We start from the raw sequence: 19,522 nt of genomic DNA, 5'->3' as shown, positions 1-19,522 counted from the left end.
TTCAAAGAATGAAAGAAAGTATAATGATGGAGTCTCATCAAATAATCAATGTTAAGAGAACTTTTTTAATTAAATGGAAATTGTGGAGTTGAAAACTATAATAAACCAAGTAAAAAATATTTGAGCTAACAAAAGAGAAAAATTAGTAAATTTGGGGTGCCTGTGTGGCTCAGTTGGTTAAGCCTCTGCGTTTAGCTCAGGTCATGATCTCAGGGTCCTGGGATCAAGCCCTACATCAGGCTCTCTGCTCAGTGGGTAGCCTGCTTCCTCCTCTCTCTGTGCCTTCTGCTCTGCCTGCTTGTGCACTGTCTCTCTGTGTCAAATAAATAAATAAATAATAAAATCTTTTTTAAAAAAAATCAGTAAACTTAGAGATAGATTAATAGAGATTATACAATCCAAAGAACAGAGGAAAAAATGGAAAAAAATGAGTAAGACTTCAGAGAATTGTGGGACATGATTAAGCACACCAATGTACAAATAATGGGAATAACAATGAGAGGAAAGAGAAACAGTATTCTAAGATCTAATGGCTGAATTTTTTTTTTTTTAGTTTTTAAATTTTTTTATTTTTCATAAACATATAATATATTTTTATCCCCAGGGGTACAGGTCTGTGAATCTAATGGCTGAATTTTTTTTTTCCAATTTAATGAAAGCATTAAGTCACACATCTAAGAAATTCAGTGAAGTCCAAATAGATTAAACAAAAAGCAGTCCACTACCAGACACATCATAGTCAAACTTTTGAAAGGCAGGGAAGAAGAAAATCTTGAAAGAAGTACAGGGAAAACAACTTATCACATACAAGGGAACCCCTGCAGGATTAATAGTTGACTTCTCATCAGAAATATTGGGGAGCAGAGGCAATAGGGCAACACATTCAAAGTAAAAACCTATCAATGAACAATCTACAAGCCAGGGTTCTATAGAAATTAAAGATGGATTTCATTTCTGATAATCTGTTCATTGAATGAAGGCTAGTTTTGAGGAAGGAAATAATGGTTTTGGCCTTGGATGTGTTGAATATTGAAGTATATTCAAGATATGCAAGTGTAAATGTCAAGAAAGTGGTTGAATGTGTGGGTCTAATGTGCAAAAGAGAGGTCTGAGCTGGACATAATATTCAAATAATTGATTCATTGGTAGTAAATATACCTAATTTTTAAGGGGAAAAAATGTGGAGTGAAAGATGAGGGCTGAGGACCAGAGGTTGAGGGCCAGTATTTAATGGCAGTTGAGGATGATAAACCCATAAAGGAGACTGAGAAGGCATAACCAGATGGGTTAAAGTAGAACCAGGAGAAAGAGATATAATAAAATGTGAAAGAAGATTAAAAAAAATGGTCATCATGAATGTACTTAGGAGTAGAGTAAATGAGAACTAAAAAAATGTCTATTTAATTTATTGATATAACAGTGTACTGGCAACCTTTTCAAGAGCTTTTTGGTGGTGTGATGGGGACAGAGCCAGACTGGAACAGGATGAGATATGATTGGATGGAGTAATTCTGCATGGATCTCTTGCACTAAGAGCTTTTGTTCAAGACTGTTTTTTCAAGAGTATTTGTTGTTAAGTGAACAGACTTGGTAGATAGAGACACTGTCTCCTGGAACAGAGAGAAAATTTATTTGTTGTACAGTATAATAAAGATAATGTCTCCCTTTGGGACAAAGGTCAGGAAGGTTTGCATGTAGCCCATATTAAAAGATTAGAGTTCTCGAAGTTCAGAGTTCCTCAGCTGTGATATAAACCCATTGCCTGCAGCATCTACCTGTGCCACTCTGTGTCATCTGGTGGGACTTCGGTGAAAAGGAGAACCAACGTCAACATGAAACTCGTGCTGCTTCACGTGACCCAAGTAATAGTCTTTTGCCTCTAACCCCAAAATTTTATGTCTTCTGCCAGCATCCATGAAACTGTGATAGGCTAATTTGTTCACTTGCAGGTAGGATAAAATGTCAATCTCTTACAGTTCTTGGTAACCATGAAATTAAAAAAAAAAAAAATGGAAACAAACCAAGCAAAATGTTTCAAACAGTTGGGCTATGAAAGAGAAGAAAAGGCAAGGCAGTACTAATAGAGGATGTGGTAAGGAGGGAGCCTGTATTTAAGAGTAAAGATGTAAGCATGTAGAAATACTGACGAGGGGCCAGTTGAGAGGGAGAGATTCAATACACATGAGACAGAAGATAATGGAAGAGGGATAATCTAAGGTAGGAAAAGATCCTACATACAAGCAAGAGGAATTGGGACAAAGAAGGGGAACACTTCCTCATTTCTTTATGTGTAACAAAAAAGAAGGTAGGGAAGAGGAATATAAAATGAAGTAGTTGTTACTTTTAGTATCACAAAGTTAAGGAAGCTCTTTTCTGACTTCGCTCAGGTAATTTGCTGGAGGATGAGGTATAGAGAAAGAGAGAAGCAGAGGTTTGAGAGAAGAGATTTGAAATAGACTGAAGAGAGCAGGAAAAAATTAGCTGAGCAGAGAAATGAAGGAGGAATGCAGAATATTTGAAGATCTGGTGGGGGTTAATGGTCAAAAACACCCAATGTTATGACTGTCTTGAGTACCACTCAGGTGTGGGCAGAAAAAATAGTTAAGTTCCTCTAAAATTAAGGTTTTGCCCAAGAAGACAATGGAGTTTAAAACTTTATTGAAATTCTGGGCCATAGAACTCAAGCAGAACAAGGATAGAGAAGAAAGGAATGGACTGAGCTAGTGGATTGAGAGAAGTTAGAGATCAGTCGACTACAAGTCCAATGAGGATGAAAAACAGTCAGTGGGAGTAGTTGAATAGACAAGATAAAAGGAGAAATTGTCGCAGTGAGAAGATTTAGGAGTTCATTCATTCATTAGTTCTATCATTCATTCAATAAAAACCTCAATTCACAGACTAATATGTTCTATTTAAAGACTCTTTCCCGCATTGGGCTCTCTGCTCAGCAGGGAGCCTGCTTCCTTCTCTCTCTGCCTGCCTCTCTGTCTACTTGTGATCTCTCTCTGTCAAATAAATAAATAAAATCTTAAAAAAAAAAAAGACTCTTTTCCTCTTGCTTGGTATGCATCTTGAGATGTATAGTTGAGATGTATAAATTTACCTACCCAGTTATGATTTCCTTGCGTTTGCTTTATTGTGGCTGGCTCTCCTTAATAGCTAGGGAAGGACAACCGAAAGTAGCAAGGAGAAATCAGCATTTTAGTTTTTATCCTATATTTTCTTTTGTTGTCTGAATATGTACAATAATAATTTATCTACATGTTCTTACATAGTATTTTAAAGCAACTTTTAGGAAGTTATATCTAAAAATGTCCACTTGGATTATTATTATTGGAAATGCCATTAATTGCTGTTTTTAATATTATGAATACATTTGTCATATTAGTTATTGCTAGTAACAATAAATCCCAATTAATAAGGAAGTAGTTGAGCACTATAGTGAAAAACACAGGATTTGGAATTAACAATACTTACTGTAAAAAAGGGAGATTAAGTGTCATTAAAGAATGTAAAGTACGTAACTCCGTCTCCAGTATATAGTACATATTCGGTTAATAACAGCTATTCTTTTTATACTCGTCATCATTGTCATCATCTATAGTCAGAACTCTTGGCTCCAAGTGACAAAAATTCAACTCTCCCTAGATTTCGCAAAATAGGAATTTATTGGATCATGTAATTATAAAGCCCGGAGTTTGATGCACTAGCTGGTTTTAGGTATTGAAACTATATCAGCTATATCATTTCTTGGCTTTACTTTATATTGGCTTCATTTAGATCAGTCTTTCCCCTCATGGTAATAAGATGACCTGCATCTTACCAGCTAACCAATAGCAGTGAAAGAAGAATGTCTCTTTTTTAATAATTGTAGCAAAAGTCTTAGAGGTGTTTCGTTGGCCTATCTTGGGTTACATGCCCATTCCTTAACTAATCATATGTCCAAGGAAATGAAATGTTCTGATTGGTTAGGCTTCAAACTGGGGGATGGGAACATCCTCAACCAAAACATGGGGAGTAAGAGTGGAGTGGATGGTTTCTCCAAAGTTAAATCAAGGTGCATGCTTCTAGCAGAAAAAGGTGGGATAAATATCAGATAGACGAAAACAGCAGATTTCCAATACTGCACATGTAATGCTGTGCAGTAATACAAATGTAGTACCACAAACAGGAAAAGAGTTGAAAGCACATTTTAAATTCTCACCCACTCAGCAAAAGCCTGTTTATAGAATATAGCCTACACCCTTCATAAAATCAATAAACAGAACCCTTGCCATACTAATGTGCACAGATTGTGCCATAGGTCCATACCTAATTCCACAGAAAACACAATAATTAATGCAATATCCAGTATATAGCCACAATAATTAATGGGGGTTATCCTTACCTGTTCCATAGAAAACATCCCACCTCAACTTCTGTATAATTAAATTGTCATAACACTTAAAGAAAAATACAACTGAATTTGATTATTATGAGAAAGATGATCCCTAAGGTATTAATTATCTCAAGCAACATGGCACGATAGAAAGAGAAGTAAAAATCACAAGATATAAATCTACCAAAAATATAGTAATAGTAATAGTTACCATATATTGAACGATTAGTATATGTATTCTAAAAGCTTTTTATCCATGTCTTCATTTTAGTATCACAACTCTATGAGTTAGGTATTATTATGTTCCTTTAACAAAGGGGGAAATGGAGGGTCAGTGGTTAAGTAATTTGCCTTGTAGGCGTGCAGAGCAACATTTGAATCTGTCCTAATTGCTTCTAAAACCTGTGCTGTCATTAATAGGCTGAGTGACTTAACCTCTCATTACTTGTTTCTTAAAATAGGAGATTTTGTTTTAATTATCTTTAAGGATACTTCACTCTTAAAAAAAAATCCTACGATTATGTAACGGTTTACCTTCAGTTTCTCATCACTAATTTTGTGTATTTTTAAAGAAGATTTTGAATCAATCTAACACCTTTGTTTTTATGTATGTCTTTAATCATGGATGAAAAGATAATAATATCACTATCTTGGTAAGAACACTTCAGCTCGCATGTCATACCATTATTGTATGATCATGAAGGAAACTGTGCGTTTGACAAATGTTCTTTCACCAGGACCTCAAATACAGAGAATAAAATTTGGCAAATACACAAAGTGATTAATGTTAGAACAGAGCAAAAAGCACCATCTGAATTTATGCACTGCTGTGCCATTTTGTGTATGAAATGTTTTGTATGGTTGGTTTTTTGGTTTTTGTTGTTGTTGCCTTACTGCAATTCTGCCAAGTATATCTCTGCATTTTTGTTTGTAATCTTTTTTTCCATACTTGAATCTGAATTCTAGTCAATACTGAAAGGGCTATGAAAAATCCACTAAACTGTTGCAAATAGCTTTGCCTTGTCTACATTTTTATATAAGATAAGAATAAAAATTTGAGTAATTTTTGGCTTGATAAACTTACTTTCGATATGCTGTAAACTGTGAGAAAAATGTAAAACAAAAAAAAAGATGCTGATGTTCTTTTCGCTTTGTTAAATGTATTCATTCTGTGACAAATGGAAATGTGTTTATATAGCTTTTCTTTTTGCAGAGTTCAAATATGTAAAATTTACTCTGAAAACTAAACAGCATTAGACAGAGGCTAATAATGTAATAATAACTGGAGGGAGTATAGTATAGAGATTAAAGGAGTGGTCTCTGGAGTAAGAGCTCCTCCATTTACTAAGAATAAGTCAATGGCCAGACATTTAATACCTGTGAAATTTAGTTTCCTTATCTGCAAATGAGGGAAAATAATAATTTCTCCACAGCTTGTGGAAAGAGAAAACAAGATAAAGCGTGTAAAGCCGATGCCTGGCACATAGTAGGCACTCAGTGTTAGCTTTTCTACTATATCATCAATAATACCACCACTTATTTATATTACTCTGAAAATTACAAACATGTGAGGGAGCCAAGGACTCATGAACTCCTCTGTTTATATTACTCTCCACTGTTCAAATACAATGGTTTAAAAATTGAGCTGAGCATATAAATCTTTTTTAATTTGTTTTGTTTAGAGAGAGAGCATGTGGGTGAATGGTGGGGGAAGGGGCAAAAGGAAAGGAAGAGATAATCCAAGGAGGCTCCATGCCCAGCATGGATGTGGGGGGCAGGCTTGATCTCACAACCCTGAGATCTTGACCTGAGCCGAAACCAAGAGTCAGACTCTTAATAAACTGAGCCACCCAGGTGCCCCCAAGCATGTAAATTTTAGCTAGCATCTACCATAACTTATAATCTAATAGAATTTATTTATAAATATTTGAACAAATTCACATCTGTACTCATAGAGGAATAAAATATTTGATGTTATATGTAACTTTTGTTTATTTTTTGTGGGTTTTTTGTTTTGTTTCATTGCCTAACATGTTGTTATTGTAAAGTACTATTGTTCATTCAACAAATACTTATTATGAGCCTACAATAGGCCAGGCACAGTGCAATATAATAAGTACTAATGTTGAAATTTATCAGAAATATTTCTTGCCCTTAATGGCTTACCTTTCCTATCAAAGCTAGTGACAGGAAATAGATATATAAAGAAATAATTTTTATAATAAAATATTGCAGTAAGCAGAATAATGCCTCCCCAGAGATGTCCATATTTTAATCCTTAGAATTTGTGAATGTGATACCTTACATGGCAAAAGAGGTTTTGCAGATGGGATTAAATTTAAGGACTTTGAGATGGGGGATTATCCTGGATTATCCCATTAGGCTAGACCTAATGATGTGGGTCCTTAACAGCAGAGAACCTTTGCCTGCTGTAGTCAGAGAGAAAAGTTAACTACAGAAGAATGGTCAGAAGAGCTGCAACATTGCTGGCTTTGAAGATGGAGGAAGGGGGCCAGGAGCCAAGGAATATAGACAGCCAGTAGGGAGTAGAAAAGGTAGGCAGATTCTCTACAATCCTGCTGACATGACTTCTAACCTACAGAACAATAAGATGATAACTCTTGTTGTTTTTAGCCACTTCATTTATAGTAATTTCTTACAGCAGGAATAGAAAACTGATAAAAAAAAATAAATTGTCTTTACTTAAAGGATTATATGTGGAGAAATAGAAGAAGATAAGGATCACTTTCCAAAGTTGTGTCAGAAGGGTTAGGAAGACTTTCCCAAGAAGACCCACAAAAGTCATTGTTCCAAAGTGGATCACATGCACTTTCCAAAGTCAACTTCTGGTAAAGAGAAGTTTATTACTCTTAAGACTTGTCCTCTCTGGACCTGTAGGTAGGACCTGCCTCACCTGAGGAATGTGGGCTGGAATATGTTCTAAGAAGAAAGAGGGAGTGGATGCTTAATAATTTTCCAAACAGAAATATTTGCTTTAGAAAAAAAAAATAATCTTTTGTTTGGCAAGAAGTGAGCAATGGAAAATCTATCAAGCTATTGCTCCAGTGCTTGCCAGACACATGATAAATTTTCTCCATTTATTCAACAAATATTTATTGAGCTCCTTCTATGTGCTGCTATTCCCAACACAGCTCCTGCTATACACTGATACTAGAGGATAAATAGTCAGCAAAAATAGATATTGTCCTATATCCTCATGTACAGTGATAGAAACATTCACCAAATAATCACACATACATCTACACTGATTGAGAGTACACGGAAGGAGCGTTATAAGGTGCTATGAGATTGAGTCGAGGCTTAGGCCGAGGCTAAATGAGGAGCGGGCATTAACTGAGCAAGGGAGGGAGGAGAGCGTGATAGGCAGAGAAAATAGCAGGTATAAATCTGTGGCAGGCAAAAGCATGGCCTATACAAGAAGTTAAAGCCCCGTGTGGCTGAAATAGGAAAAGACAAAGGGAAGCTGATGACAGGATGAGGCCAGAGACCCAGAGAGAAACCAGACTAAGCAGGGCCTCATAGATCACATTAAAAATGTGGGCTAAAAGCAGGGGGGAGTGATTGGATCTGCATTTAAAGGGATCACTTTGGCTGCAGTGTGGTAAATAGCTTATAGGGGAGCCAAGGAATATATGCAAGAGCAGCTAGGAAACTACTGGAATAGTCAAGACAAGAGATGTTCATCGATTATTTTGAGATTACAGCAGCAGATGGAACAGCAATATACACAATATGGAAATATCTAGAAGGTAAAATAAAGAGGATATGTTGATGAGCTAGATATAAAGGGGAGGGAAGTAGGAGGAGTCAAGAAGGCCCTTGGATCTGGCATATGGATGGAGGTGTCCTTCATGCAGCCAGAGAGCACTGAAGGAGCACTACTTCCTCACACACCATCCAGGCTTTTTAAATTTTATTGTAAATAATAATTTATAAAAAGAATTGAATGAACTCTTGATATCAGTATGACACAGACGAGAAAAAGCAAGATTCTGTTAATTGTGGTAGTTTTGTAGCATTACATGTATTTCATTTTATCTACCCTATCTACTACTCAAATCATAATACATTTAATACAGTTTTCCTAATTTCAATATGTTGTATTGCAGTAATTCTATTTATCTATCCTAGCCTAGCAACTTTGTAAACTCAAATTTGCATTAAATGCACTAATCGATGGAAAGAAGGGAGCGATCAAACTAATCAATTATAACCATGTGGGCCTTTATCTCAACTACTGTACCTACAGTGGAGTACTGATGGTAGCTCCCACCAGACCTCAAGAACCAATTGTTAAATTTTCAGGAAACTTCCAAGCTAGGTGTAAGTAGCTTGAAATTGACCACAGCGGGAGGACCAGCTACAGAAACTGGAAAAAGCTAAGGAACTGGCAAACAATTCCAGTCAGAGATCCACCCAACTCCCACACCAGACAAAGGCTACTGCTAAACATTTAGCAGTGCACCAATGTTTGTACCTTTCAGGATAATGTATTTGTGGTGGATATTCTGGGTATAGAAAATACTGGAATGAAATTAATTATAATCTCACTGATTTAAAAATGCTGCCTATTTGCTTTTCCATGTTCTTAAATATCTTTCCTTTAGGATTGTTTGAAACCTATCTAATTCTTTGATGGATATTTTGGATGTTTCCACAGGACTTCATTTGTGAAATATGCCACTTTTAAGCATTCTTCTAATGATTTTTACTTTTTCCTCTCCTTTAGATTGTCCAGATTAAGAAGTACTGCTGTAAAGTGGCAAACTTTTGGTAATTGTTGAATCTGATTATAGGTGTACAGGGCACCACTGTACTATTTTTCTCTAATTTTGTGTTTGCTTGAAATTTTTCTTCTTTTTTTTTTCAAAGATTTTTATTTATTTATTTGACAGACAGATCACAAGTAAGCAGAGAGGCAGGCAGAGAGAGAGAAAGAAGCAGGCTCCCCACTGAGCAGAGAGCCCAATGCGGGGCTCCATCCCAGGACCCTGGGGTCATGATCTGAGCGGAAGGCAGAGGCTTTAACCCACTGAGCCACCCACGTGCCCTGCTTGAAATTTTTCATATTAAAAAACAAAACAGGCTGTAACACCCACATCTTGCCAAGACCGGTCCTTACTGGGTCTTCTACTTACAGTCTCAATCCCAACAGGTATTCTCAGGATTTGAGATGATGTGATCCATTGCGACCTGCTTGCTTGGCCTCTAGGAGTTAGCTAATTCCTTGTTTTGATTCTTTTGATTTCCTTGCAACACCGACTTCTTCCCTGAAAAACCCACAAGCAGTCTGTAGAAAAATTTAAAGCGAATCTTCAGAAGGAACCATATCAGATTAGGGTACTTTCTTTGTACTACAACCACAAACATGTTGAAAAAAAATAGCATGGAGGACATGGGGAGTTAGAGAGGAGAAGGGAGTTGGGGGAAATTGGAAGGGGAGGTGAACCATGAGAGACTATGGACTCTGAAAAACAATCTGAGGGTTTTGAAGGGGTGGGGGGTGGGAGGTTGGGGTACTAGGTGGTGGGTATTATAAAGGGCACGAATTGCATGGAGCACTGGGTGTGGTGAAAAATAATGAATACTGTTATGCTGAAAATAAAAAATAAATTTAAAAAAAAAAAAAAAAAAAAAAAAGTTTAAAAATCTTCGGTAACAACAGAAAACCCCAAAAGTACAATGAGTACATAGATTAAAAGAAACTGGAAAAAGTAAAAAAGAAAACAAAAAACTTTAATAAAAAGTAGGAAAAGGAGGCTAGAAATGATTATCAACAATATAAGACACTGGTGGAATAGAGAGAAGTGAGGCGCCAGAAGAATTACAAACTAAATCAAGTAGTCTTCAAGTTCTGTCCTAAAGAGCAGAAGGGCTTGATCTCAGGCAAGAACAAGATTTTTTTTTTTCTTTTATAATGTAGAATATCATCATGGAACACATAAAAGTATGAGAACCTGAGAAACATAAAATTCACCCAATCACAGCACATCAGTGAGAAACAAACTAGTTTAGAAATGAAACACGAGGCATCTGGGTGGCTCAGTGTGTTGAGCCTCTCTCTGCCTTCGGCTCAGGTCATGATCTCAGGGTCCTGGTATCTAGCTCCATATGGGGCTCTCTCTGCTCAGCAGGGAGCCTGTTTCCCCCACCACCCACACCCCCACCTCTCTGCCTGCTTGTGATTCTCTCTCTTTCTCTCTGTCAAATAAATAAATAATATCTTAAAAAAAAAAAGAGAAATGAAACACAAAAATTAAGGAAAGGTTAACAAGTAAAGTATAATTCAAGAGAATATTATCATTATCAAAAGGAATCGTGTAAATCCATTTTGTAGATTAGAAAACTGAAGCTCGTGAAAGTGATTTGGTCAAGGTCACTCAGTTTAAGTGTTGGAGCCTGGATTTCAAATCCCTCTACAGCATTTTGTTTTTTTCCACTCTTTTTTTGATAGAAATGCAAGTCCAAAACTAATTTTACAATTATATGTAAATATAATTCTGGCTTAAAAATAGTAATTCAAAAATACTTTTGGCTTAAACTTAAAATATAGACTTAACAATAATGCCCCAGTAAGTTTAATTTTCCTTCTACTTCATTAGTGATATTCTGTGTTCTATATAAACTGCTGTTATATGGGGAAAGATCACCTTAAAGTCGTAAAGAACATCATTTTATCTGCTATTGTAAATAAAAATTAGATTTCACTCTCTCTTCCCTTAAATATATGCTTTAAATTGTGTATATATAGAGAGAGATGAGATAATAAGGCATTTTTAAAATAAAAATATTTTTACTTATATATAGATGGCTGAAATGATCAAGCTTTGGTTTCTACTAAAGGAATCTAAGGTTTGATTCATGTATTTGAAGAGTGCCTCAAAACTTGCTCAAATTCACTGGCTCTTTTTCACAGGTGACTTTTGTTTTCTAAGTTTACTTTCCTCTGGTTAGACAGCACACTTAATCTTATCTAATACTTACTTTTTATTATGTCAAGCCCTTTACCTTAAGATTTTTTTGTTCTATGAATAATTCTCCATCTTGTACCTACAATGAGCTAGTAGGTATTCAGTATATAATTACTGATTTGAATCATGACTCCTAAATGGAATTAGGTTTAATAAATTATAATCAGATAACTATGTCACCTATGTGACATAGTTTTTCTTTTGTGACTATATTAGGGTCTAGTGAGGATAAATTATATCAGTGATTTCAACAAATATGATTTAATTTAAAGAATTATTAATTAGGCATTGAAGAGTGGAAAAGGCAGAAAGAGAACACTAAGGAAGTGATTTCTCAAACAATGATCACCAGGCAGTCATCATAAGCTTCAACTGGAAACTTGTTAGAAATGCAAATTCTGACTCCAAGTTTTAGCCCCAGTTTATGAATTAGAAACCTTGGTGATAGGCCCAACAGTCTGTGCTGTAACAAACCCTCCAGGGAATTACAGAGTATGCTAAAATTTAAAACTCATGTAGGTAACAATACCTGGAAGCAGCCCCTACTCCTAGGCCTGGCCTGGGGCAGCCAAGAAAAGGGGTAGACTTACTAAAACTGAGAAGATTGGGGAAAGACCCTGTGGAGCTGAAACTCAGACTTTCAAGAACCCATCATTGCTCTCCCAGTACTGATGTCTCTTCACTCAGAGGGGGGATCCCATAGAACTAAGAACAAGATAGCTGAGGAATAGGCACCCACAGGTTGGATCTGGTCTCAAGAAGGCACATTGAGATTGGTTCTGCAAGTGTTGGGAAATCCCCAAGTTGAAACCAGTGGCTGCTACTAGAAGAAATTACTACTATCAGATTGAAGAAGTGTTGCTAGAGTAAAACCCGACAGCACCAACAAACCCTTCAGAAGCAAATGAGAGCAAATTGCTTTCCTTCTCCAGCTGTGCAATGTTTCATTAGTCCCTATATTGGCAGAGACTAACAAGCCAAAAATGTTTCTAGAATTCCAAGGATTGATTTAAAGCTGAGAGACAGTAGTAGCTCAATAACTGGCATAAAGGCCTTACTTGTAATAAGACTGGGAGGTAATAGAAATAGTGAGCTTTTTTTGGAAATATTTTTTGGTATGTATATTGGGTACACATGGACATTTTCTTAGGAGCTGACTTCCAGGTGGACTTTTGGACTTACTGTACAAAATTATTCCTATTTGAAAACTATTTATCTCTTCTGATGAGATTAATAAGACACACTTAGGACATTTCTGGAATCTGGACAAGAAACTATGTAAGGGCCTACACTGAGATCTCCTTAGCCAGGGCTAAAACTGAAAGATCACAGCAGTGATGGCTGAGAAATGCTCAATAGTAGCAACAAGACTTGACAAGTCAGCTCAGGCTAGGTTCATTGAAGTCTCAGTGTCAAGGGAATGGACTAAAAAGCTTACTTTCACAAGACAGAGCAATCTGGGTCCCTGCCTCAAAACAGGAGGTTGATAGAAAAGTTTTTTGAAATCATGGTAAAGGGGAAGAATAATACAAACATGACTCCTCATTTTAAGCAGCTGTTTTTTATAATCCCAGGAAACTAGAAAATGAATGGAAATGAATCAGCTCCTTCCGTAATCTTATAAATCAATATTGAGGGTCCATTGTTGGTTCTACAGAAATCAATAAATTGGGGCTTTCCAAATTCTTGAAAGGTGGGCACAGATATAGTCATTCTATATGAAAATTGAAAGGAACAATCCCAAATATTTACTGAATGATTATCAGAATGACACCCAGTATTTTGGGAGAACGGTGAGATATTCATTTTTCTTACGGACCTTCATCTATTTCTCATTTTATGTTTATGTTTTATTTTCTGGTTTTTTGTTTTTCTTTTTGTTTTCAAGGATATTGAAGAATCACAAAATCATACTGGCGAACCTGTTGGAGATGACTACAAAAAGATGGGAACACTTTTTGGTGAATTGAACAAAAGCCTCATCGAGATGGGCTTCACAAGGATGTATTTTGGAGAACGAATTGTGGAACCAGTAATAGTCATGTTCTTTTGGATAATGCTGTGGTTCCTTGGCTTACAAGCCCTTGGACTAGTTGCTGTTGTTTGCCTTGTCATTATTTATGTGCAACAGTAAAATATGGCCAAATAAGCTGTTGTTTCATATTTGGTAGCCGTATATGTATTGGTGAAGTTACATATTTCACTACATGAAAGCTGAAAAGTTTGCCTTGTTTCAAATTATGTGCTGTTTTGTAATTAAATTTATAAGTGGACGTTGTTTAAAACTAAACTCAACTCTTGATTATCACGGGGTTGAATATACATTTGGTAGCTTATTCAAAAGTCTTGTTTTATTACTGTGATCTGTGCCCACTTTTACAGACCCCACCTTATTCCCACTGTCAATCTTAACACACCAAAAAGTGAGCAGGGAAAATAACAGGATATGGAATTCAAACCGGGCAATATAGATCTTATAAAGAATTCCAATAAAACATTTTAGAAGAAAAATGATGGAGCAAGGAGCTAAAACAAAGTTTTAATGGGAGAATTGTCCCCACCCATACCCACCAAATAACCCCTTACTATTTGGGAAATAATTTGGATATCTATGTTCCTGCTCAGCCCAAACCAATATAAACGTAATTACTATACACTACCTTAATATTGTGATGAAAATCAGTTAAAGATAGCACATTTTCTAAAGATTGAAAAGGATATATTTATTATGACTGATGAAAGTTAAATGTAACTTTTTTATCGTGTAACATTTGGGTCTGGAATCACTTCAGTATATCATTTGAAATTTTAGACAATTTTGGTGCTAATTACCTTTTGTGAATTTTTTAAGACTCTTAAGCCATGTCTATTGCTGGCTGCACTCCATGGTAATGTTATGTTTTCTTGTATCTAACAAGTTGTGTATTTTTTTTCTAGAGAGACATTTTCCATGTATTTTTTTTCCAGAAATTTACATTTTATAGTTCTTTTATAACAATTATTCTAAGATTTAAAAAAATCTATTTCCTATCTTGGCATGGAAGTGCCCCCCCCCCACAAAATTGATTTGTATTATGGCTAAAATATTTCACTATGTCTTTAAGGAAAAAAAAAAAATCAGCTTGGTCTCTTTGATATCCGTATTGGAAATACAGTATTACAGTATAAAACCAAATGCTTAAATTTGAAATTTAACAACCAATTTTAATAATATTCCTCTAAGGCTAAAGCCACATCAATAACTGGCTGGTCATGTTATTAATGTGTTTTAATTCAGCACTTTGGGGTTTTATATTTGAACAAACATTTCTTTAAATACACTTTAAAAACAGAAAATGGCTTAGTGATATTTTGGATTTTGTTAAAGAACCTAAAATTTGTACACTTGCATCTCAAAGACCCTCTATATAGACAAAGGAGGGGCACTAAAGATAATTATCTAGAAATTCAAGTTAAATAAGAGGGAAATGAGACAATGGGGGTATTTTTATCTTTAGCAGGGCAGTAACTAAAGTATATGAAGTGTTTAATATTCTGCTTTGTAAAGTTTTTACCCAATCCTATTTTAAAAAATTATTCTATAATTTATCAATGTCTTCCATGCTGAAGCAGAATACTGATGAAAAGTGTTCAACTTTGTTTTCGAAAATCAGATAATCCTGAACAAAAATACCAATCAGAGGGCACTAAAAAGTACTGTGGATTTATATAAATACAGACCTTTTAAAGTTTGATAAAGAAAAGACTTTGTATTATATCATTGTGTGTTTGAAATATTTTTATAGAAACCTTTATGAATTTGGCATAAGGGCAAGTTATTTGAAAATGTGTCTTCATTTGTGCACAGCAGAATTGTGAGGTTTTTAATAGAAGTCATGAGATTTTTGTATGTCTGCATTAAATATTTAAAAAGGCACTCTTTTCTAATGCTACCAAGAAATTTAATTTTCCTTTGGAATATAAAAAAGATACAGTATGCACAATAATAGCTCTAATTCCACCAGTGCTAATATTGAAAAAAATTTGTAAAGTAAGTTTGAATAGTAATTATTTAAAATATACATCAATACTATGTATCTGCACACTGCTGTTAGCAGGACATATATTAAATCACATAAAGAGATATTTTGCTGCTATTCTTACTGAATTTTTTATTGGTTAGAGCAGCATACCATCAAATTGTTTGCTTTGATAGGGAAAAAACAATCTCTGCTTCTTTGATGGAAATAATGTATTTTCTTTTGTGAAATATATTAGACTGTAGATTATACTTGTACCCTGAAATGAAAAGAAACTGGTCATTTCTTTTGTTCACAGTGTAAGGAATTAAATGGAAAATGGTTCTCAATCATTTCAATCTCAGATACAAGCCAATTTTAGACACCGTTAGTGATTATGGATAAAGACATGGAGGTTACAATACTAAGGTTATTAGATATAATACATCATTTATACCACAGCTCTCAATTCAAATGGGAAAGGTTAAAATATACAAATAAACTGGCCAGAGATGAATAAGTCAATGTTCCTTAAAGTGGAAACTCAGTGTCTTGTAGAATTCAGTCCTCTCATATCTTAAGCTGTGATATGCAAGGTATTTTCCCGTTCCGGGCCACCAGTCACATCATACTTGGTCCAGTATTGTGCCAGGGCCAGCTTGAACTGATCTGCAAAAACCAATTGTATAACTTTTTCCCCCCAGCCCACCTTCAGTGGCATCAGTTGGTAGCCTGAAATTGTCTATGAGGGGAGTATTCAGACTATCAACATTGGCAAACACAACAAATCAGGGTTCTGTTCGCCTGGCAAGCTAGCTGTTAAAACAGTAGCAGCCACCTATTAGCCACCCTACAGGTCACAGCCCCATCTCGACTTCTGTAGATTGAAAAGGAAGCATATTGAAGCAAATTCCCATCAACCCACCCAAAACTGTATCTTTTCCATGTGGGAATAATGAATTATGGTTGTCCTCTGACCAACACGTCCCTACGTAATCTCATGTTTTGATCAGACAAAATCTCCCTGGGCTGTCACTGAGCTGCATATCCATTGATCCAGATGATCAGGAAATAAACAGTTACAGAACTGATGGAAGGCAAATTCCAGCCTACGTAAAGACTTGTTGTAAAGTAAGAAGGCTCAGATGGTCAAAGCTAGATATTGAGCAATTGAGGGCTGTTTGTATGGTTTGTAGATTATACTTAACAGTTATTTTACAGATGTTTACTGACTTCAGGTTATTTTAAATGTTTTTCTTGTCAATATATGGCTTCAACAGGTCAAAAAAGAGAAAAAAATAAGACTTTCATACCTGTTAATGCTTCTAGTAATAGACTTGACCAAGGATGATGTAAAAAGAACACAACCTACTCTCTTCCTACCCTACACATTGCCTCAGACAATGTGTCCACTCCATGTTTCAGTTACCATTTCATACTAACAACTCTGCAGTCCATATCTCCAGTTCAGAGCACTGTACAGAATATAAAATCCATACATTCAGTTGCTTGCCCAACATAAGTACTTGCTTATGCCTTAGTACCTCAGGTTCGGTATATCCAAATCAAAAGGAACTCAGCATCCTTCTCACAAACCGTTTTTTTTTTCTTTTTCTTCCTATGTTTCCAGTCTCAGCAAATGACAGTTGTCTCCCACACTGCCCACTTATAACCAATCACCGTGCCCTATTTTGCTTCCTAAAAAATCTTTAATCTTTATACTTCTCTTGATTCCCAGGATCACTAACTTAGTTCATACCCTATCATCTCCCTAGACAGCTATCACAGAATCCTACTTGGTCTCCCCTGCCTTCATTCTTCCCTCTACAATCAGAGTAATCTTCCTAAATCATAACTCTGATCTCCTGCGCCTTAATCTTTTCAGTGGCTTCCTGTTGCCATTATGAAAAAGTGCTTGCTCCTTACTATGTTTTACAAGGCCCCTCAAGAGCTGGTTCTTGTGTACTTAATCTCTCTGCACTATGCCTGTCCCTTTCAACACTCAGCTTTACCAAATTTGTTTTTTCAGTTCCTTGTGAGAGACATGCCTACTCACTTCCAGAACTCTGCACATGCTTTAGCTTCTCTCTTTAGGCCCTCCCCACGAAACTGACCAACACATCCGCAGCTTTAAGACCTTTAGACATAAGGTCCCCCAGGAAAATTTCTCTGTTAAGTCCACTTCTGCTATTTCGTGTGCTTTCAGAGAACCCTGCACTTACCCTATCAGTACTTGTCGTGCTATATTGTAATAGCTTATTTGTCAGCGCCTTCCTTTCCTTAAAAAAGATTTATTCATTTATTTGAGAGAGCACGCATATGCACATGCAGCCACTCAAGTGGGGAGGGGCAAAGGGAGAAGGAAAGAAAGAACCCCAAGCATCCTCCATGCTGAGCACAAGTCAGAGGCAGGGCTGGATCTTTCCAACCAAAGATCACTATGTTAGCGGAAACCAAGGGTCTGCAACCCAACCTACCAAAGCCATGTAGGCAGCCCTCACACCTTCTTCCTTTAGACAATAAACTTCGCAGGCAGAGAGCATGTCTATCTGGTTCACAAATTGCATTATCTAACACAGTGCCTGGCACATAATAAATGCTCAAAATATTTGGCAAATTAATAAATCAACTTCATTTACTCATGTATTCCCTATAATGCATTAACAAAGATTAAGCACTGGTTGTATTTTAGAGTTCTTTCACTCCAAAAGTATGCTTATAATGCATAAAGAAAGTGAATTAATGTATATGTTATATTTATAAAGTTTATTCACTTTTGATGGAAGAATATTGCTACTATTTGCATATGCAGGATTACTATCTTACACTTGCATATTTTTAGGAGATTGTATGTATTTTCAGTGTTGTACTTGATGAAATCACTGTTTCTCCAAAAAGAATATTTTAGAATACATGTGGTCATTGATGCTACCTAAATTTCATATTTTTCCAGTATTTTTCAATAGACTTTTATCTACTAAATTTTGATTTAAAAAAAAAAAAAAACTCAGAAGTTGCGATCAGGAATTCTCAAGTATCTAAGCTTGGGTATTTCAGGCTACAGAATAAATCCACTACTAGAATGTTCGAGTCACCCGGATCGTATATGTTAAATAACATGTATATAAAGTACTTTGTTATTTTTTCCAATAAATAATACTCTTTCACAACCCTGCATCTTTAGTTTCTCTTCTGACTCTCTATATCATGTGCCATATATCACTTAATTGCTGCCACACCAAGTTTAGAAATTGCCAAAGCAACAACATACCTGAAAGTGAACCATCCCTAATGCTGCAGCAGAAAGCTAAGGCCTGATGTGTATATGGCTTCCCAGGTGATAGAGTAGTAGGAAAACCTAACTCAAAATCAGCCTCTGCATCCAAACTGTTTTTCTCCTTTGTTGTCTTGACTATTGTGTATGTTAGAATTATTGAATAAGCTCTGCAAGGACCTGCTAAGATCCAGAACTTAATTATACACATGCTTATTAAATTTGAGTTATCTTTTCAGCAGTTAACATTTTATCATTTAGCCTTCCAACAACTTAATTAGTTGGAAATTTCTTTGATAACTTTCCAGTCCACCACAGAACACAATGAATTTTATCATAAAGCCCTGCCTCTTTTTAATTGGTTTACTCCTTTATTATAAGAAGCTAGTTGATGGTATTTTTTTAATGTGAGTTTTTTTAACAGAAGAATGAAAATTCTGCATACAATATCCTTATTTATACCATAGCTGTTTTAAGACAAAATCTTAAGAGTTATTCCTTGAGGGGAAGGGATGGGATATGTAAAAAATCCTATCAATATTTGAGTATCTATGCCATTTACTGAATGCCCTTCTCTGATCGGCTAAAATTGCTTCTGTTGTATAGTTTCTTGGTTTTATATATGTAATATAAAAAATATTTATGATTCCATTATTTGCTGTATTTTCAGCTTTAATAGGCACAGGAGTATATATGTAAACACAACATACAAATAAAGCCCAAGAAGAAACAATCCCAAAAGGAAAACACACTTGGTTTGGAAGGATTAACTTAAATAAATTGGCCTTGCACAAAACTATAAGGATGGTTTTTCATATAAGGGGAAGCATTTGTTTAAAATTAGATCCATGGCTTTCAAAGATTTTTAATTTGGTTTGCC

General features: G+C 35.7%; 1 protein-coding gene across 1 annotated transcript in view; it reads left to right on the top strand.

Annotated features, from left to right (window-relative positions):
• FAM241A (family with sequence similarity 241 member A) overlaps positions 1–18,543 on the top strand; it is a 42,925-nt gene extending 24,382 nt beyond the window's left edge. The window contains exon 2 of the mRNA XM_082728013.1: positions 13,259–18,543. Within this exon, the coding sequence (XP_082584139.1) occupies positions 13,259–13,504 (246 nt within the window). The 3' untranslated portion in view covers positions 13,505–18,543. The remainder of the gene's footprint in view (positions 1–13,258) is intronic.
• The last annotated feature ends 979 nt before the right edge of the window (positions 18,544–19,522 follow it).

The sequence above is a fragment of the Mustela nivalis genome, assembly GCF_964662115.1.
Source record: "Mustela nivalis genome assembly, chromosome: 4".
In the NCBI taxonomy this organism is placed as follows: domain Eukaryota; kingdom Metazoa; phylum Chordata; class Mammalia; order Carnivora; family Mustelidae; genus Mustela; species Mustela nivalis.
This window is presented reverse-complemented; position numbering and strand designations above follow the sequence as displayed.